The sequence below is a fragment of the Halichoerus grypus genome, chromosome 4, assembly GCF_964656455.1.
Source record: "Halichoerus grypus chromosome 4, mHalGry1.hap1.1, whole genome shotgun sequence".
NCBI classification, from domain to species: Eukaryota; Metazoa; Chordata; class Mammalia; order Carnivora; family Phocidae; genus Halichoerus; species Halichoerus grypus.
This window is the reverse complement of record NC_135715.1, coordinates 12,262,028-12,283,013: the sequence shown is the minus strand read 5'-3', so window position 1 is coordinate 12,283,013 and position 20,986 is coordinate 12,262,028. Positions and strand designations below refer to the sequence as shown.

Sequence of the window (20,986 nt, the reverse complement as noted above, 5' to 3'; positions counted from 1 at the left end):
ATAAAAGGAGGTCTGACAGAAATGACTGCAGAGAATTTGGAGAAAATTCTGGAACTGGGGCCAGCAAATGAGGCCAAGAAGGTTTAGCTGGTCTCAAGTTATCAGGCACCACTGTCCTCTCAACAGGGCTGTATGTGAAGAAAAATGAAAAATAGATGGAATGTGCCTAAAACTTTGGAATTTAAGAAAATACAAACTGTCATGAGTTACTACTTCTATTTTAGAAACAGCCATCTGGCCAATCACTATAACTGTCCTCAAACCTATGAAATGTAACTCTCCTTAGCAGAAACAATTTAAAAGCAGTGGAAATGCACGTGCTTGCCTATTTCTTCAGGGGTATTTCCCTCATCTTCATTTCCAAAGTTGTATGTACATATCAGTAGGAGGAGCAGAGGATAGGTGTTTGGGGGCAGAAGATCGCACGAGAGCCCCGAGAAGAGGTTATAATGTTAAAGCCACAACTAGACCTGGACAAAGGTTTCAGTTTCAGAGAAAAGCAGCCAATCGGATGTGAGTAGTCTGGTCTAAGAAAAAAGGAGGTCTTCATAAGGTCATGTTGAGGTTTCTGGTTAAAAACAGACCAACAGTGTGTGTTTATCCCTTTTCCTTTGTGCAACTCTGTTAAAATGCAGTACAGAATTAACCTGTGAGGACCAAGGAAAGAGGAGAGAAGACAGCAGTGGGTGAGAGCATTTACTGAATTTCTAGAAGGCGCTTGAATGGAGGTGTGCTACCCAACTTGGCAGAGACACTGTTTTCCCATGCAGGTAGGACAAGGAAGAGTTCTGAGGAAAACAGCACCCAGTAACACCCATAGAAGTTCTAGTCTAAGTTCTCACAGAGAGGAGTAACCAGTGAGTCAGAGCACTTCTCAGAAGCCTGCTGCTACGGACTGAACATCTGTCCCCCCCAAATTCTCAGGGTGAAATCTTAACCTCCAATGTGATGGTATTGACAGGCAGGAGGTGATTAGGTCATGAGGGTGAAGCCCCCATGAATGGGATTCATGCCCTTATAATAGGGGCCCCACAGAGCTCCCTCACCCCATCCACATGTGAGGACACAGCGAGGAGACGGTCCTCTGTGAACCAGGAAGAACTCACCAGGCACAGAATCTGCCGGCGCTTTATCCCAGACTTCCCAACTGCTGCAACTATGAGAAATTTCTGTTGTTTATAAGCTGCCCAGTCTCTGGTGTTTGTTACAGCAGCCTGAATGGACTAATGTCCACAGAGGGTAGCAATAGGATTAGGGTGACTGGGAGAGGTATAGAGTGGAAACCAGAGCGAGTGGCCAAAGTCTATTTGGAGTGGCCAAACTCCAGGTTCCCTTCCCTAGTCCCCGCCCCACAAGAAAAGAAGAGGTTACTCCTTGGAGAAACTGGTCTGGAAAAAGTCTAAATGGGTTTACCAGTCTTAGCAGAAAGCAGGGGCAAAGGTACAGAGCAGAACACCGGGTGAGCAGGTCAAAGCTTGCAGGCCGAACGTGGGACCTTCAACCCTTGCTCATGTCCTGCATCCAGATTCCAGAATTACCTGCTTCCTTGTCCCCTCTCTACCACTTGGGCAGGAAACTGGAAGACTCTTCCCTGGAGAAAAAAAGGGCCTCAAGGAAACAGATTTCAGCGACTAGGGATTCCAAAGCAGGGCTCAGGATGGAAAATGAACTAGGGATTCTCTAAAAGGGTGAACTTAGAAGGACGTAGAGCTTAACACTGCTGGAAATTGAGCAGGAGGATATTTTTGTTTGCTTAATATTTAATATTTATTTATTTACATTATTTTTGTTTTTTATTTTTAAAGATTTATTTATTTTAGAGAGAGTATGTGTGTGTGTGCGTGAGCCAGGGGGAGGGGCAGGGGGAGAAAAATCTTCAAGCTGACTCCCCACTGAGCGCCAGCCAAGCCCCACACAGGGCTCGATCCCATGACTCACCTGAACCAAAACCAAGAGTCAGATGCCTAACTGACTGAGCTACCCAGGAGCCCCAATTTTTATTATTTTTACATTGAAGTATAACTGACACACAGCATTACATTAGTTTCAGGTGTACAATGTAGTGATTCGACATCTCTACAGCAGGCCGTGCTCACCACCAATGCAGCTAGCATCTGTCCCCACACGACACCATCACGGTACCATATGCCTTATGCTGTGCCTCTAACTGGAAGCCCACGTCTCCTACTTACCTTCAGCCATTTTGTCCATCCCTCCACCCCCTTCCCTTTTGGCAACCATCCAGTTTGTTCTCTGTTATTTATAGGTCTGATTCTGCTTTTTGTTTGTTTGTGCACTTGTTTGGCTTTTTAGTTAGCAGGAGGACATTTTTAATGCAAAAAACAGGAGCTCTATCTCGTCCTGAATTTCAGGAAGCAAAGGGATGCCCAACTTCCTGGAGATATCCTGAAGACAGTGGAACACATAAATATACAGGAGAAATGTGTAGTTTCAGAAAAGGTCTTCATAAGAGCAATACAGCAGAGGTCAGCCTCTCTAAACAGAAAGTAGATCTCATTCCTACAAATGTGCTGGCTAGTTAGTTCCTTCCTTGGTCTGTCAGCCTGTCCATCTGTCCATCATCATACTGAAAATGGTATATCCTTTCAGATGTTACTTTGTAAAATAATGTCTTTTTTTTTTCAAGATTTTATTTATTTATTTGTCAGAGAGAGAGAGCGATCACAAGCAGGGGGAGTGGCAGGTAGAGGGAGAAGTAGGCTCCCCGCCGAGCAAGGAGCCTGATGTGGAACTTGAACCCAGGACCCTAGGATTATAACCTGAGCCAAAGGCAGATGCTTAACCCCATCTGAGCCACCCAGGCTTTTTAAAATTATGAAATCTTTACTTAATGAAGGACATCAGAAAGCACAGAAAGGTGTCAGGAAGAAAAAAATTACACTTGCTACTCAAGGCCAACCATTCTTAATTTTCCTGTTTTTTTTCCCCGTATACACATTTATGAATATATAACCAGCCATACATAATCAATCAATATGTATTATATTGCTATATTTCCAAACATAGTCATACCTTGCCAGAATCCTGTATCATTTTGACATTTTCAGAACCAAATTTATCTGAGTAAAGTTTAAGAAGTCTCTGGGAAATTTCTGACAGAGGTGTGAGTTTGGGTTCTTTGTAAATATACTCCTTTCCATCTTCATCTTCAAAGAATCCCTGTGACATAAAGCACAATTAGAGCTATTCCCAACTATAAGCCCCAGGCTTACCACCCAGGAAGGATTCTTGTGTTATAAGAGTTAAAAAAAAAAAGGCGGGGTGGGGTAGGGAGGATGATTCTAAAATAAAATCCTACTTAAACAGGCTTTCTGAAGAGGAAGGAAAATGATAATAATGTGAAGTTGGGGTGCAAAGATAAAGGAAAACACAAAACTGCAAACTCATTCAAGAATGCTGTCATTAAGTGTTGAGTGAAATGGAGGACTGGAGACTCAAGACTGTTCTCTCGGGATCTAATGATGGGATTCAAGCCTGTTTCACATTCCCAAGAAGCAGAGCTCACTAAGAAATGATTCGGCAGCCTGCTCCGGGCAGGCCTCGGAAATGCACAGAACCCCCCTCACTGGCCTCCCCCATTGACATAAGGACTTTACGGCATAAACAGAAACATTCCAGTCTGAAGCAGGTTCGGCAAAAGTTATCTGAAGTTCGCATAAACTCTATTTTGCTCTACTTATGAGAAAAATATGAAAGGGCTGGAGCATAATATCAGAAAATATTTTCACTATCACCAGTTAGCATGTGGTTTAAGCACCAATCATGTCTGAATACAACAAGGCTTAGAATTGCATGGGAAGTGAAAAAGGTTGAAAATTTTAAAGTCCAGATTGGGGTTAATACTTGAAATAAATGAAAAAAAAGTTTCTCATCTAAAATAAAAATGGTGCAAAAAACACAGTATATTAAAAAAAAAATACAGGCTAACATGAGACAACACCCACATCAAACTAGGAGTTTAGATGCAGTAATTTCACTACATTAACTTGCTTTTTAAGCATTTACTATAATTACCTCCACATCTGTTTCACTGTCTGTAAACTGGTATTGCTATAAAGTTATAAAAGACAATAACAGGATAAATTGAAGGTTATATAATGCTCATAGAAAACCACACACCCTAAATAAATGGATTATAATTTAATACCATTTAATCATGTTAGAGACTTGGAGGTTAAACTTGCAGTTAAATTTAAATGAACCCTTTTCTACAGGGTTTCTGAACTATGACAACGGTAAATATACTTGTGGAGATATTATACTACAAAAGATAGAGATGCGCAGGGAACAAAGGAAACCAGAAAGTCTTAATTTTCGTTTTAAAACATGCAGTATAGAAGTGTAAGGAAACAGGTGATTTATTTCTGTAAATAGAATAAAATGTTAAATTTTTTTTTTTTTGAGTTTGTAATGACTGGACAGATATACATACAGACCGGAAAAGGAAACTTGCGAACCACACTGAGGTACCAAAGGTGGTGCTAAAAATGTCTTATGGAGGGAGAACTTACCGCTGCCTTAAGACAGTAATAAAGAAAAGACAGGAAGAAAGAAAAAAAAGCAGAAAGTTTACTGCCGTGGAAGATAAGAATCATACTAAATATGACAAATTCATCAAATTAGCATTTATAGAAAATACAAAATTTACAAAATATAAATTTATAGAATTAAAAATAACAAAAACAAAAACAAGGACTTAGGAGGGCCTACAGAACAGAGAGGAGGCTCACCTGTCCAAAGAAGGCCACTCGGAAGTATGTCCCCAGGAGCCTGCGGCCCGAGTGCATGACCTCAGTCACTTTGCTGTAGGCCCGGTGCAGTGTGTCATACAGATGGGCCAGCCTCTGAAAGGCAGAACAAAACCCATTTCTTCCCACTTGCAACTAGGAGAATCAGTTTTAAAACAATTAAATGAGATCACAGAGGTAAAAATTTCTTGGACTTGAGTAAAAGAAACAAAACACACAGACACACACACAAAATCAAGACTGTCTCGACTGCACAATTGGTAACAACCATTTTTCAATTATAATATTTTCTACCCAAAGAGCCATTTTGCATATTGAGGATCCATCAAATCTCCACATTGCAGTAAGCACCTTCTGTTTTCAAGTTCACATGAAATGTCGGAGACAGTAAAGTCCTATGATGACGTTTTTAGTCTTTGCTTTTCCTACTTCTCTGATAAGTTACAAGAAGCTGGACAGCCTCCCCAGGGAGGCTGGCAGGGACAATGGCTTCCCATGCAGATGGAGCAAGGAGCAGCTCTAAGGAAGAAGGCACCCGGTGATTATAAAATTCTGTTCTTGGTAACCTTTCAAAAATGGAGTGCCACAATTACCAATCCTTGTTTTTTGAGATTTGGGATCTGTATAGAGGTGGGGCCCGTGTGGGCCACGTATAATGCTCTGCAGGTGGTGACCTCCAGCATCACACGGAGGGTCAGAGACCACAGGTCATCTCTGATCGTGGCCTGCTTGCTCTCTTTGCATGTAAGAAGGTTTGGGTGCATGTGTCATCCCACTGTCCTCTCAAACAGGAAAAAACAAACCACTCTGATACCTCAAAATCTCTCCGTTTCTCGTAAATGGGGATGATGAGTTTATAGATGTCAGCAATTAGCTCATAGCGTTCAGCCTTCCAGAGTCCATCTGCACACTGCTCTAGAAGCTCCATGAGCACATCCTGATCAAAAAAGAAGGCCACTGGTCAGAAAAGAGTGTTATAGGAAACATGACATTGTATTCTTTGCAGAATGCTTAACCAATTAAGATGGTTAGGAGGAAAATGTCAAAATACATTATTTCTAAACACTAACTTCCACACTTGTAGTAAATAGCTCACCACTATGTTCTTTTTTAATTAGCCATTTTTCAATCATTTACAAGCAGAAATGAAGGGTCACACTGTATGCCTGTGTAATAGTTATATACCACGGGGAAAAAACAGACACTGATAGCTTCACACAGGCTCTCAATTTGTGTTAGTTCTATTTTTATAATTATAATTTAGAAAATTTTTTTTCCCTGGGGCACCTGGGTGGCTCAGTTGGTTGGGGTCTGACTCTTGATTTTGGCTTAGATCATGATCTCAGGGTCATGGGATCGAGCCCTCCGTTGGGCTCCGCGCTCGGTGGGGAGCCTGCTTGAGGTTCTCTCTCCCCCTCTCCCCCTCCTCCCTGTTCTCTCTCTCTCTCTAAGGTAAATAAACAAATCTTAAAAAAAAAAAAAAAGGAAATTTTTTTTTTCCTTTCTGAGAAACAATGACAATGCTGAGACATGAAATTACTAAGTGTGACTTCAACCCAGGTTAAGCATCTCAGAGCAATTTAGTGATGTCACATGGTAGGCATGACGCCTGCCTCACCAACAACCTTTCCTCCTTTCCTTGGAGGTTTCTATCTACTGAAGTTTGGGTAGTCACCCAGCCTCTATTAAAGTCCTTGGACTCTGGAGGAGCTAACACTTTCCATGACTCAGGGGTTGGAGCACGTGGCTCAGGTGTAAACTAATCAGCATAAATCTATTTCCTGGCCACAGTCATTGTTTCATCATCCATGGGCATGTGACCTAAATGGGCCAATCAGGGTGAATTTTAGGACCCTGTCCTGGAAAGCTGGGACAGAAGTGTTTTCATCAGCCCAGACATGACAGGGAGCAAGGAACCTGACTGGGGCTGACATCCTGAGAGCCAGGCAGGGGCCCATGTGCCTTAGTAACAGTGGAAAGCTCCCCCTCCTTCCCAAAGCAACTGTGTCATGGATAACTCTGTTAAACATTCACACTGATTGCTGTCAATCTTTCTGGAATTTCCTAATTGAAGCCAATTTACTCAACCTTTATTGTTTAAGCCTATTTGAGTGGGGTTTCATTAATGCCATTGAGCAAATTTTCGTGTGCTTCTTTGTCATCTCTATAGCTTTGGCAAAGTGTCCAATCGTTGGCTCATTTTTCTACTGGGTTGTTTATTGAGTTTTGAGAGTTCTTTACATATTTTGAATAAAAGTCCTTTACCAGACACGTGGTTTGTAATTTTCTCCCAACCTGTGGTTTATGTCTGGATTTTCTTAACAGTGTCTTTTGAAGAGGAGAAGTTTTTAATTCTGATGAAGTTTAATTTATCAAGTTTTTATTTTCTGGGTTGTGATTTACATACTGAAAAAATCTTTAACACAAGTCCACAAAGATTTTCTCCTTATGTTTTCTTCCAGAAGTTTCATAGTTTTACATTTAAGTCTATGATCCATGGAGTAATTTCTGGATATACGTAAAGTATGGGTCATTTTCTTATTATGAATGTCTAATTGTTCCAATACCATTTGATGAAGACAATCCTTTCTCCACTGAACTGTCTTTGAATCCTTGTCAAAAATCGGGGGGGTGGGGAGATGGGGTAACTGGGTGATGGACATTAAGGAGGGCACGTGATGTAATGAGCACTGGGTGTTATATAAGACTGATTATCACTGAATCACTGAACTCTACCTCTGAAACTAATAATATACCATGTGTTAATTAATTAAATTTAAAAAAGAAAAAAAGACAAGGGAAGTGTTAAAAAATGATCTTCTCTAGGTATCAAATATACTATGTGCTCTACTAAAGCAAAGAAAATAAATTATATTATCTGAATGACTGGGAAAAAAACTCAACTGAACCACATGTGTGTGGGTCTATTTCTGGCTTCTCTATTTTGTTCTAACGATAGAGATGTCCAACCTTGTGCCAATACCACCCTGTTGGGATTACTACTACAGCTTTACAGAAGGGTGTCTCCACAGTGACACTAATGATATGTTGAGCCACACAACTCTTTGTTCTGGAGTCTGTCCTGTGCACTACAGAATGTTCAGCAGCATCCTCAGCCTCTACGACTAGATGCCAGGAGCAGTACCTTCTCCCTTCCCCCTTCCCCCAAACTGTGACATTAAAAAACCATTTCCAGACATTACGAAAAGTTCCCTGGGAGATGGGGGCAAAATTACCCCAATTGAGAACCAATGCTTCATAATAACCTTAAAAGTCAGATAGCGTGACTCTTCGAACTTTTTCAAAACTGTTTTGGCTAGTCTACTTCCTTTGCAATTTTCCATATAAATTTTAGAATTCATTTTGTCAATTTCTACCAAAACTCCAGAAGGGACTTTGATCAGAACTCTCTGAATCTGTCAATCAGTTTGAATAATATAGTGAATTATATTAATTGGTTTTCTAATGTTGAACCAACAGTGCATTCCCAGGGTAAACTCCACTTGGTCATGGCTTATTTTTCTTGTTTATATTTTGTTAGATTAAATCCACTAATATATCTTTTAAGGCTAGTTGCCTTTAAACATGTTTGTATCCTCTATTATACTGTAAATGAAGGACAGGACCTTTGTTTTTCATTCCTAACCTAATGTTTCATCACAGGCCTAATGCTTACAGTTTATAGATCCAAAGAAAATAAATATATATATATTTTTTAAGTAGGCTACACACCCAGTGTGGAGCCCAATGCGGGGCTTGAATTCATGACCCTGAGATCAAGACCTGAGGTGAGATCAAGAGTCAGACGCTTAACCGACTGAGCCACCTAGGCCCCTCAAAGATAAACATTTCTAAAGCAGTTGTCAATCAATTTGTCAGAAAATACTGACTTTAAAAAAAACATCTTTAAAGCCAGGCATTTAACTTTTATGTCATGTTTACAACATACAAATCATAAAACCGTCATCAGTGTAACTAAACTCTGAGCCAATACTTATAAAGAGGTATACCAGTTGTCTCACACTTTTATTGCAGGTCTTTTAAGTGCAAACACTAAACATTACATAGTAACTACTGTAACAGCTATAGAGAAAGAAGAAATCAGGAAAGGTTCTAATACCATCTCTTCTTGTGCATTTGTATTATAAAGACATACATCTTTTTTAGTTTTGTCTCAAATCTTTTCCAATGAGAGAATCTGCCCAAGCTAAGCATGACAAATTCTCACACTCCTCTGATTATAAAAAGCTAGATAAAAGCATACAAATAAAACCTGTATAATGTCAGTATCAATATATTTACCTTTCCATATTAGTAAAACTGGTGATATAATAAAGGTCTAACCTAATTTGGTGGTCATGAGGATCAAATAAAATTTTACCCATCAAAATGCTCTGAAAACTATAAATACTATGTGGTTAAATTCACAGGCCAATTAAATAAATCTCTCCTGTTTCAATCTTAGCTTTCTACTTTGTAGTGATTTTTAAAACTGGTATCTTACTTCCACTGGGCTATGTAATATCCCATAGTGCCACCCACATATGTGGTGGTTAGGAATTTCTTGGAGAAATGAATTAGTCTGCATTTTTCTTAGTAATATAACAATATTATTCATAGCTGCCCTTTGCTGTTGGGAAGTGAGTGAACAGTCCTTTTATCAAAGCCTTGCATTCCTCACACACCTTAGGTCAAAGACGTTGCTACTGGGTAGTTTTTGAGCATCTTCCTTCTCAGTGGTGCTGAGGGACTACAGGTAGAGGTGGAAGAATTCTGGAAGGCTCAATTCCCCATCAGGGATGAGAATAGGTACACCCAAAGCATTCTTCTGATAATGGAAGTCAAATGGAACTTTACCCATTTTAAAACTATCCTTGTTTAACTTACAGACTACTCATTTGGCCCCTTTTCTCAATATTGGGCTTTGTTCAAAGAGAAATGTAAACTTTCTATAAAAAATTATAATTGGTTCCACTAGTATAGGATAATCCACACTACAGGTGTGAATACACAATGATGATACCCTGTTTGTGGACGGGACCGAAGAGACCTACAGATTCTTAATTCCATGCTGTAGCAGTTACAGCACAATAAGCATCTAGAGTCGTTTTAATGTAATCTCACAGAAAATTAAAAATTCTTCTCAAAGATTTATAAAAGTTATAACTAGGCGTAGTCACTACCACATTGTTAACCTGACTCTTTCCTTCATTCATTCACACATTTTACCAAGCATCTACTATGTGCAAGGCACTGTGTTTGACATTGGGTTATAAAGCAAATTTATATAAATAAAATTAAGTTTCTGTAATTTATAAAAATGGTTCTATTTCTATAAATGTGGAAGGCAGGTTTTAGATGGTTTATTAGGCTATGCCACAAATGAAATTTGTTTTGAGGAGGAGGCCTTCAAAGACACACAGAGGTTATCCTTCAGAGCAGCTAGAACTGATATACTAGAGACTCATGACCACCAACTGTAAGACGTGAGGTACATGTTAAGATACCAAGGATGAGGAAAACAGTGATTTCAAATACGTGCCCAAACTGCAAGTCACAAGGGCAGATGCTCTGAATTGACAGCAGTAGGGGTTTATTTATTTAACAGTAGTCAGTGTGTCTCTGGGTGAGTACTGGGGAGGCCAATGATCAGTGAATAAAAAGCACTTCCTGCTCTCAAAGAGTCCAGTATGAAGACTGATCCATAAAGAGATTACAAAAAATGCTGGTAAGTGCCGATAAACATGCAGGCAATCAGGGATGCAGACAGGAACGGCATCCATCTAGTAATGTGGGAAAGGAGAGACACACAGTGTTCTAGAAAGTGGTGACTGAGTCTTAAAAGTGATCAGGAGTTAGTAAGGCGAAGGTGAAAGGTGGCAGCAGAAAGGAAGAGAGGGGAGACATTCCAGGGAGAGGGAAGAGCAGGGGCAAAAGATTCAGGGGCAGAGGGCAGCATGGTGGGTGAGGAATTTACAAGTAGTCTGAGGGGTTATTCAGAGTATAAAATCTGAATCAGCGAGTGGCAAGAGATGAGGCTGGCGTGGGATGGTGGTGTGGAAAGGATTTACAAAGACTAAATAGCTATACTCAAAGTTTTCTATGTCAAAAATAAATTAGTTAAATGTAGATAACTTTGAGATATGAAAATACAAATAGGCATATGTCAACTACTACAATGATGAAGTATTCAATAAGGAAGAAGTTACTTGATTTTGAAATGATCTTCTGTCTATTCATGTAAGGTATCCTTACAGCAGCCTTTCAGGTATATTTTAAATGGCCCTAGATTTAGACACTTAATATATATTAAATAGAATTTATGGGCCAAATGCCCCAAATTGGCAGTCTACTATTCTTACTCTCATTCAGTCAAACCAGAAACATGTGAAAAGTTTAATAACACTGAAACCTGAATTCAAGTAGCCTATCAATACTATAGGCAACTGAGTTAATTGTGGAAAAATCTGTCATATTTCGTTCAGAAAGATGGACTTTGACCAGGGAAACTCCTCCAGAATGGTTGGAAAACATTTGATAAAGCCAACAGAGCTTAGTAAATAATTGAAATAAGTATCACAATTTTATGGCAATCAGGAATTAGGAAATAGCACATCATCAACTTTTACATGCTACTGGACGTTATTTTATCTTTTTTTCTGATTCAGGAGGCAGATCTATAGTTTATCAGTCTGATATCAGTTATTATTATAAAGAAATGATAATATATACTACAAAAAGCAATGTCTGTATAGATTTTACTCAAAAACAAACTAAGGGGTGCCGGGGTGGCTCAGTCAGTTAAGTGTCTGACTCTTGGTTTCGGCTCAGGTCATGATCTCATGGATCGTGGGAGAGAGCCCCACATCAGGCTCTATGCTCAGCAGGGAGTCTGCTTGAAGAGTCACTCCCTCTGCCCCTCCTCCACTCTCTCTCTCAAATACATAAATCTTAAAAAAAAAAAAACTAAAAATAGCTTCTATAAGAAAAGAGCCCTCTCATAAAAGTAGAGAGTATGGATTACTGAACACCAAAGTTTAATTTAGTAAGATAAATTATTCAGGCTAATGTCAACTCTATATATACCTAGACATTTAGAGCTGGTGCATCAAGTAATAATTCTTTGAACAGAAATAACAAGTAAAAGAAAAAAAAGAAAGAACCAGTAATCACAGTTCAGTTTGAGAGACCATACGTCAACACAAAATTATAGAGTCATAGGAACTATGACGTCATAGTAATTAAACACTGGGGCATATATGAATGATATTCTCAGCAGAAATTCCATGTATTAATTTACTTAGAATTCCCAGCAATCACCGCACCTGAAAATCAGAGCTAATCCAGACAATGGTCAGATAGTGATAACCTTGAATGGTGGTTATACAGAAAGCTTGATGGTTTTATCACCTTGCTTAAAATTTAAATGCCAAGATACATCTTCTAAATTGCCAATACACGCAAAGAACAGTAAGTAATTACTGGTTGGAAAAAAAAAAACCCTCGATGAACTTTATGCATCTGGAAAGCTCACATTTTATGCTATCAGACTGAGCTTAAGAAGATCTCAGTGCACCAAGCTCATGAGCAACTGAGACAACTGTTTAAACTGTAATTAGTCAGTTCCATTTTTCAGTGTGCCCCAGAGATGCGACTGAGGTCACCGGGCACCTGTCTGTGGGAACAGCACACTAATGTCGTATATGGGCGTGTATGTGTGTGCACAAAAACACTTACAGGAGCCTGTATATGTTCAGGGTATTTGAAAATTTTTATTTAAATGCCGATTTTTCCATCTAGCATTGATTAATCTAACCTTACTTATGAAGCTAGATGTTATCCCTATTATCTGCCATTTAGAAATAATGTAAACGGGGACGCCTGGGTGGCTCAGTCAGTTAAGCATCTGTCTCCGGCTCAGGTCATGATCCCAGGGTCCTGGGATCGAGCCCCGCATTGGGCTCCCTGCTCCGCGGGAAGCCTGCTTCTCCCTCTCCTCCCCGCTTGTGCTCTCTCTCCCTCTCTCTGACAAATAAATAAATAAAATCTTTAAAAAAAAAAAATAACATAAATGTGTGACCAGGCGTGGGCAATGGCATACTTTATGGCTTAATTCACATGGCCACCATATTACTGTTGCTCAAGATAGAGCTGAAAACCCTTTGCAGCAAAATAATCACTTGTGATGCTTAAAATACAGATTCCCAAGTACCACACTCAACCAACTGAATCTGGGGCCTGGCAGAGTGGGAAGACTGGAAATCTGTATCTGTGACAGGAATCTAAGTAATTTCTAACTAAGCATACTAAAATTTGAGGACTACTGAACCAGGTGATGCTTCCTGAGGCAGGCACATCACTTATATAACCCTAAGCTACCACATGGAACACAGCTAGTTTATGGAATGAATCAATATATGTAAATACAGAAATTTCCAGGTCACAAAGAACTCAGACAACTTCCAATTCAAACTGTAAGGGACCGTGGTTTTGGTGTTTCTCCTCACCGGGAAGAAAGCGCTGCATGCAGTATAGTGTGCTAGGGCAGAGACCACACTGTGCTCACATTTCTATCTCCAGCACCTAGTTCAGTGCTAAGGAAGCTCAGTAAATATTTGCAAAATGAAGTGGGCCAGTAAGTCCTGGTATGAGCCAAGGGTAGACCAGTTAGACCAGTCCATGGGCGAAGTTCACTAGTCCCTACTGCAATGACCTGCATGACCACAAAAGTGCCTCCATGGATATTGATTTGGGGGTTGTAAAGAAATTTTGGCAAGTGGGCAAATAGTGAGCATGGACTGTATTTTCTATTTCCCCTTCCAAAGTCCCTCCTGACCCGTCCTTCCTAGCTCTGGGCTTTGGGAGGTTGATGCACCAGGACTGCTGGCCTGCGGGCTGCGCTGCCTGTCCTCTGGCTCCTGGCTGAGTTCAGCCAATGGATGGTCCAGTAGGAGCCTGGAGGGCAGGCGGAGAGTGAGGATGGGGTGGCTACGCACATGTCCCTCCCTGCCAGGGTATGGGACTGAGCTCTCCCCTACAACCTGTCAGGTGGCCCCCCCGTGGAGTTTCTCCCTCCCCCCTCCCCTAGCCCACAGGGTGAGAGGTGGTACCCCAGATGTTGCTAACCTCGAGGGTACTGCAATATTACTTGTTGGTTTCCCTATACCCTGTCCAAACTTTTTCAAAGTAGTCCATTTATTAGCCTTTCTTCAATGTCCCGACTGTGCTGCCTATTTCTACATGGGATCCTGAGGGAGGAATCTCAAAACTTCATGGGCTGTGTGGAGTTTTGACACACAGGGGACTCAGAATTCTTCAATCTGCACAGGCTCTAACTTGCGTAACAGAATTGTAAACAGGAATGGGATGTTTCTTTTTATCTAATCAAAAGCAGCTGGGAGGCAGTCTGCTCTTTAGATCAGAGTCAGGGAAGATGAACCGTGATCAATAAAAACCCATCTGAGGTCTGTCGCTAGGAGAATTGTGTGTTCTTATGCAGCTCCACGAAAATCATGTTAAGAGCGCACAAAGCATTTAAGTACATCTAATAATGCAGATTAAAAGAGCAATAATTTTTATTAAGCTATGTGTTACACACCTATTCCTTTCAGCTTTCTCCAAAACTCTTTCTGGGAGAGAGACGTTCAACTTCCTCTTTTTCTTGAAACATCCTGATAGTCAAAGCAAAAATGTAGGTAGCAATTTCTGCTTTTCTGGCTTTTGGAACATGTTCTTCTTTCAACTCCCAGCTAGTTTCAATCTTGACATGCAGGGGTTGCTTAGGACTTTATAATCCCACCGTGTCATATCCTAATCGTTATAGATCGTCGCGTACTATGGACCTTGTTAAACATTTACCAACTTTATGCTTCAAGGACAGGGTGGAAAATCCATATTCTGGAAATCACTGATAAAGTTACCCCTCTCACATGTTTAGTTATCACTCAGGCTGGGTGCCATTCACAAATTTCCTGAGCTTGATTTCCTCGGCTGATGCTCTAGCCTGCAGTGATTACTCCAGCCTATTACTTCATTTTATCATCCCCGCAGGACAGGTTACTGAGAACTGTTTACTTTCAAACCTTTAGTTGTTCTTGGCACCATTGCTTTCCTTATCAAATTCTAAACAAAATGCTGTACTCCAGAGGTCTGTCTAGGTACCGGGTTGGACAAGGGTGGTTTCTGCAAGGAGACAATACATTTGAGTCTCTTCTCAGAGAAAAACCCAGTCACACTCGCCTTGAAGTTCAAGGCCAAGAGTGTGCAAGCCTTATTGTCTCAGTGACAGGCTTCACACTTCAGAGCAAAAATTAAAAATTACCATCTGCCCAGGCGTTTCAAGGTAGAGAGACAGCTGAACTGTCAATGCCATGTAATAATTGTTTTTTTTTCCTTTGGGATTCCTAGAAAACTTTATCTATCATGGTTAAAATTACTTTAATATTTAAATGTGTACTGCACTCCATATATTATCCTTCTTTCTCATGTTTACTTTTTGATTTAGAAGGTCATTTGAGACTAGACAATTTATGACAGTGGTTCTTAAATTATGGCGGCTTAAGACCCCTTTATATATATATATATATGTATATATATATAATTAAAATTATTGAGAATTCCTTAAAAATTACTGAGAACTTTTATGTATATGGGTGTTATCTCTCCATATGTATAATATTAGGAATGGCAACTGGAAAATGCTAAAAGATTTATTAATCTAATTAAGATAATAATAAATTTATTACATGTTAATGAAAAAATAATGAAAAATGTAACATTTTCCTCCCCCCAAAAAATGAGGGAAAAGAGTAGCACTGTTTTACATTTTTGCAACTCTCTTTAACGTCTGACATCATAGGAGAAACCCGCATTCTCATACCTGCTTCTGCATTCAATCTGTTCAACATGCTGCTTTGGATGATGTATACAAAGCAAGTTCAGCTTCACACAGACATTCGGTTGGAAAAGGAGGGACCTCAAAGACTTCCTGAAAGGGTCTCGGGGACCCCAAGGCTTCCTGAACCACACTTTGAACTGATTCTCGGCCTGGTTAATGTCAGGGAGGATGTGTGTTCGTGACCCTACTTACTGGCAAGAGCATGATTAAAAGTCATAGTAGTAACTGTAGGACGTCCACCTCATAAAAACAAGTACAACAGAGGCAGAAGACATTTACTTCTTTCTCTGTTCCTTCTCTCCACACGAAGAAACAGACAATTTTATTTTTCTTTATTTAAAAGACAGGCAGGATCGACAAGCTTCCCTTGACTGTTCCATTCGGCTCTGAGCTGAGGGGAGGCAGGTGCACAGGGAAAGCCCTTTGACGGACAGTGACCGAAGAGGAAACTCAGGGAACATAGGCAGACAGCTGGCGTTTGTTCCAATTCCTCGCTTTATTTTAAAGCTTTCTGGTTCCCAGTAAGTGGCTGCAAGGTAATCCTGTTTTGGCAAGAGTGGGGCAGGAACTGCCACAGTGATCTAACGCTGAACCTTCTGCTCTCTACCGGGGTGGGGGGGGCAGGGTGTTCCGAGTCTCACCGAGGGTGAGAAGACTCTGGGCTGAGGCACGCAAGTGAGGCCGCGAACTGGGCCGCTCTGAGCCCCTGAGCCCGGTCTGGCCTCTCATGGCTCTGCGTGTCTGCAGACACAGGGGAGAGGTCAGGTGGGGGACACTGATTTAAAAGTCTGAGTGGTCGGTTAGTTCAGTTGGTTAGAGTATGATGCTAATAAAAGATTAAAATAGCAATAAAACCCATGAGCTGGAGAAATTAATGGCTAGAAAGAATGAGAAACCTTATGGTCAAAATACTAGACCTTTTCCCACACGTGTTTGAGCTCTTAGCCTCACCTCGCTCCTAACTAGCTCCTCAAACTGTCTTTCCAGAGAAAAGGAGGAAGTCCTAGAAAGGGGGATGGCAGAGCTATCACTGCTCTCTTTCAGCCGTCTGGAGCGTTAGTTTAGTCCGAGCGAAACGGGCAGCGGCAGCTGCTGAGAGAAAACCACTGTGTGATGTGCGGGCAGAGCACAGCCGCCCCCGAGATACTCACGGACTGAAGACCCCCGCCAGCCGAGGTGCTCACCTCGTTGAAATGGACATCCTGCATTCCGACGTCTTCCATCATGGAGGCCTCCTCGTCTATGTTTGGGGTAATCACCCTGAATGCTGTGCATCCTTGTCTAAACATGCCTAGAATGGACATAGCAGGGGAGAGAGCCAGTCAGGAACCCGTAAGTGGACGGACCTTGAGGGTTCTTCCTGCCGCCATGTTTCTGTGTTGAAGGAGACAATGAACTCTGAAGTCTCTTATGTCTCAGGCCACTGTTCTCACAGGGAGCCACTGTGTGCTTCTCTTCATTTGCTTCCTCATACCTAGCGTTCTCCTCCCTCAGTTCTTCCCTCATTCTTTTAATTTTTCACCACCTTTATTAAAATGTATGCAACCTTTAAATAAACTATAAATAAACTGAAACAGGGACTGGATCCAAATTAGTAGTTTTTTAAAATAACAACAGTAATTTGACTTGCTACGGTGACCCATGCTCAGATACCAAGAAAAATAAAGCCAAAGCCAATCAAAGAGAAACATGACTCAAACAGAACTGTTTCCTTCAAGTTGTCACCTCTCCCACCGTGGCTGAGGGTAACCCAGAACTCAGATGAGAACTTGCTCTTCTCCTTCATGGAGCAGTCTGCCAAGAGGTAACTCACCAGCCGCAGCCATGAGCTGAGAGGCTGTTAGCTGGTTCCACATCTGCTGCCTGAGGGGTAAGGATGGGCCTCCTGTCCTCCCCACAACCGAAGAGCAGGAGCACCGGCAGCATGAATACTGCAGGGGCCTAAGCACTCTAATTCTCTAGGGGAAATCGTATAAGGGTGGAGCTGGGATAAATAACCGGGATAAGGATAAACCCTTGGGGCGTCTGGGTGGTTCAGTTGGTTAAGTGTCTGCCTTCAGCTTGGCTCATGGTCCCAGGGATCCTGGGATCGAGCCCCACACTGGGCTCCCTGCTCGGCCTGCTTCTCCCTCTCCCTCAGGTGTTCCCCCGGCTTGTGCTCTTTCTGTCTTTCTGTCAAATAAATAAATAAAATCTTTAAAAAAAAATGATAAACCCCTTAAGCAATAATGGCCCATTTGGGGCCTTCACTCATCTTGGAGTCACTGGGGAAAAGTCGTATGTCAGTTAGACAATGTCAGCAAAAACGATCAAGTACAGAAGGACTTGAAACGTCCTGCTACTCTATTTTGAGGTCACTGTTTATAATAAAGCAAAACAGAACCCAAAACTTGAATTGAGACCTCCCATATTTTGGGAAAAAGAGGAACACAGAGTATTTTGAAACCACGACTTGAAAGAGTAGATTCGTGGAGAAAGGGGAACCCTCTTACACTGCTGGTGGGAATGCAAGCTGGTACAGCCACTAAGAAAAACAGTATGGAGGTTCCTCAAGATGTTAATAATAGAGCTACCCTATGACCCAGCAACTGCACTACTAGGTATTTACCCTAAAGATACAGACGTGAGGAAAAGAAAGGGCATGTGCACCCCAATGTTCATAGCAGCAATGTTCACAAGGAGCCGAGATGCCCTTTAACAGATGAATGGATAAAGAAGATGTGGTACATATACACAATGGAATATTATTCAGCCATCAGAAATGATGAACACCCACCATTTGCATTGACATGGATGGAATTGGAGGGGATTATGTTAAGTAAGTCAAGCAGAAAAAGACAATTATCATATGGTTTCACTCATGTGGAACATAAGTAATAGCACGGAGGACCATAGGGGAAGGGAGGGAAATCCAAAGGGGGAGAAATCAGAGAGGGAGATGAACCATGAGAGATTATGGACCCCGGGAAACAATCTGGAGGTTTCAGAGGGGAGGAGGGTAGGAGGAGGGGGTAACAGGGTGATGGGCATTAAGGAGGGCATGTGCTGTGATGAGCACTGGGTGTTATACTTAACTAATGAATCATTTAACGCTACATCAAAAACTAATTTTGTATGATACAGTGGCTAACTGAACGTAATAATAATAATTTAAAAAAAAGTAGATTTGTGAAGGCAGAGATTCTTCTGCTGCACGACGGTCAGAGTTTCCAAGCCTTGAGACAAAAGATTCCCCTGTGACAAGTATTAATCTAGGAGCTTGAGGATACATTAACATACAAAAAAGCAAAATTATAGAAGCCAACCCCCCAGGTTTCTGGGTAGAGAGTATATTTAAAATATACGCCTCAGCTCCAGTGAAGTAACTACAAGGGTGGCCCAAGCGCTTCCTCTCCTTGCATAGGAACATGTGCCATGGAAATGGAGAGAAAAAGAAGGAAGGAGAGCCAAGTCTATCCATGCAGAGTTGCAAGGGAAAATCCCCACACCTCTAAGTGTCAGGTGGATGGGGCAGCTGGGGCCCTGGGGGCCGGGCCCACCCTCAGGCTCACCTCCCCGGCGCCTCCTCTGGCAGGTGCTGTGGCTGGAGGGGAAGAGGGGCAGCTCCGGACGGAGGGCTATGTCTGCTTCTAAACACGAGGAAATGTATTACCTGACAAAAGGTCTCAACAGCAAATCATGCTAGTAGCAAGAGAATATGGAAACCCTCTTCAATTTCTTTTTCTTTTGGGCTCTGATGTATGACAAGCCTAGATTCCCTTCAATTCCATCCTAAATAGCCAGCTGGACTAGAAATACAGAAATTCCCTGGCCCTGGCGTCTGACTTTATACTATTTCTCACTTTGCAAACGGACTTCTTGTAAGTACGCTCCAGGACACAGGCACGCATGAGCAGCTTTTCTAAAATCTCTTGATTTCGAAATGGAAATGAGCAACTGGTGTTTAACCAAAAGAACCCATGAAAGAATTCATGGACTGCTCAACTGGGAACAAACATATAATGCATAAAAGAGCGCACTTACACACTCCTGCCCTCTCCTTCCCTGGGGAGGTAAGGTTTCTGGCCAGTGAGGCTGCCTACCCACATAATAAAGCCAATTGGGCTGTGGTTCTAAAAGAACGTTGTCTGATAATCTCCTGTTAAAACTGTCATTTGATTGATAAAACCGTTCCAGTGGGAACTATCTGAAGGGAAAATAAATCTTCTCTCAGCTCAACATTGGCCAGTCAAGGACACCCAGATGTAAAGCTCATTAACTAGTTCTTGCAAGATAGAGCCATTAGTTAAAGGTTACATAATAACATGCCATCTAGTTTTGTTTTTGATATTGGCACCTCTGCTGTGCCTACCAAGCCAAGCCAATGTCTTACCAGTGAATAAAACAATGAACACAGCGCGCGCGCGTGCACACGCACACACACACCCAAATCCAACCCCCCCCACCCCCCACCTCCAAATCTTTCTGAATGGCTCCCACTTGTCTTTGCTGCTTTGTATAGTTTTATATTCATTTCACAAAACACAGGAATCCTTCCTCACCTTTCCGTGTGAGATATTCTGCCACCAGGGCTGTGACATGGACATAACACATCGCTGCCTACAATAAAAGACACGTGCTTCAGAATCACCATGTACAGAGCGCATCAGAATGCTCCCAGACAGAAATCTAGTGACTGCATGTACTTGTATTAGATCTCAAGGAAACTAGGGTTCCTAAGAGCTGACATCTTACCTTTTGAAAAAACTGGAACAATTCACATAAACTGAAGTTTTGAAATACATTGCAAATTGAGACAAATGGTAGTAAGTTTGCTAAGGCTCATTTCTGTTTAGAATTACTAAATTTTAATATAAGAGATTAAAAAAAGCATTTTTTTCTTACTATATTGATGATTTCCACATCATTTCTCTTAAGATAAAAAGAAGACCATTTGAAGAAAAGGCATGTGTCTTTCTAGATTCTGAGAGAACTGCTCAAATTTCAGCAGCTAATAGTTTTCTCTCAGCTTAAAAAAAGATGTAGCAATTGCTTCCCAACATAGAATTCTAAACCAAAATTACAACTTAATGTTAATTAGATAACATTCTAAACACTTTAAAATGAAAGAAAAAAATAAAAAAAATTTTTTTTAACAAAGTTGCCACAGTGGTATAAAAAAGAGCTGTTGGAAATGAACCTGATTCTAATGACTGAGCCCCTGGTTCTTTGTCAGAATGATAGAAAAATTACTCGTAGTAGTAATATGTAATTCACTTTCATTATGCTAATATGTAGTTTAGATTAAATTTATGGTCAAACAGAATGGACTTCTTGAATA

General features: G+C 41.1%; 1 protein-coding gene and 1 long non-coding RNA gene across 28 annotated transcripts in view; one reads left to right on the top strand and one right to left on the bottom strand.

The window, feature by feature from the left end:
- Positions 1 to 17,251, top strand: part of LOC144381556 (uncharacterized) — a 28,447-nt gene extending 11,196 nt beyond the window's left edge. The window contains exon 2 of the long non-coding RNA XR_013446893.1: positions 16,654 to 17,251. This is a non-coding gene — a long non-coding RNA (uncharacterized LOC144381556). The remainder of the gene's footprint in view (positions 1 to 16,653) is intronic.
- DOCK9 (dedicator of cytokinesis 9) overlaps positions 1 to 20,986 on the bottom strand; it is a 327,271-nt gene that overhangs the window by 56,446 nt on the left and 249,839 nt on the right. For 11 of the 27 annotated variants that reach the window (XM_078070150.1, XM_078070157.1, XM_078070149.1 and 8 more), the window contains exons 44-50: positions 20,208 to 20,265; positions 19,218 to 19,295; positions 16,851 to 16,957; positions 5,584 to 5,706; positions 4,752 to 4,865; positions 4,036 to 4,071; positions 3,034 to 3,180 (exon numbers count right to left, since the gene is read on the bottom strand). In XM_078070150.1, the coding sequence (XP_077926276.1) occupies positions 3,034 to 3,180; positions 4,036 to 4,071; positions 4,752 to 4,865; positions 5,584 to 5,706; positions 16,851 to 16,957; positions 19,218 to 19,295; positions 20,208 to 20,265 (663 nt within the window). Of the gene's footprint in view, positions 1 to 3,033; positions 3,181 to 4,035; positions 4,072 to 4,751; positions 4,866 to 5,583; positions 5,707 to 16,002; positions 16,759 to 16,850; positions 16,958 to 19,217; positions 19,296 to 20,207; positions 20,266 to 20,986 lie in introns of those variants that run through there. The other 16 variants (XM_078070162.1, XM_078070154.1, XM_078070160.1 and 13 more) reach the window with 7 other exon arrangements.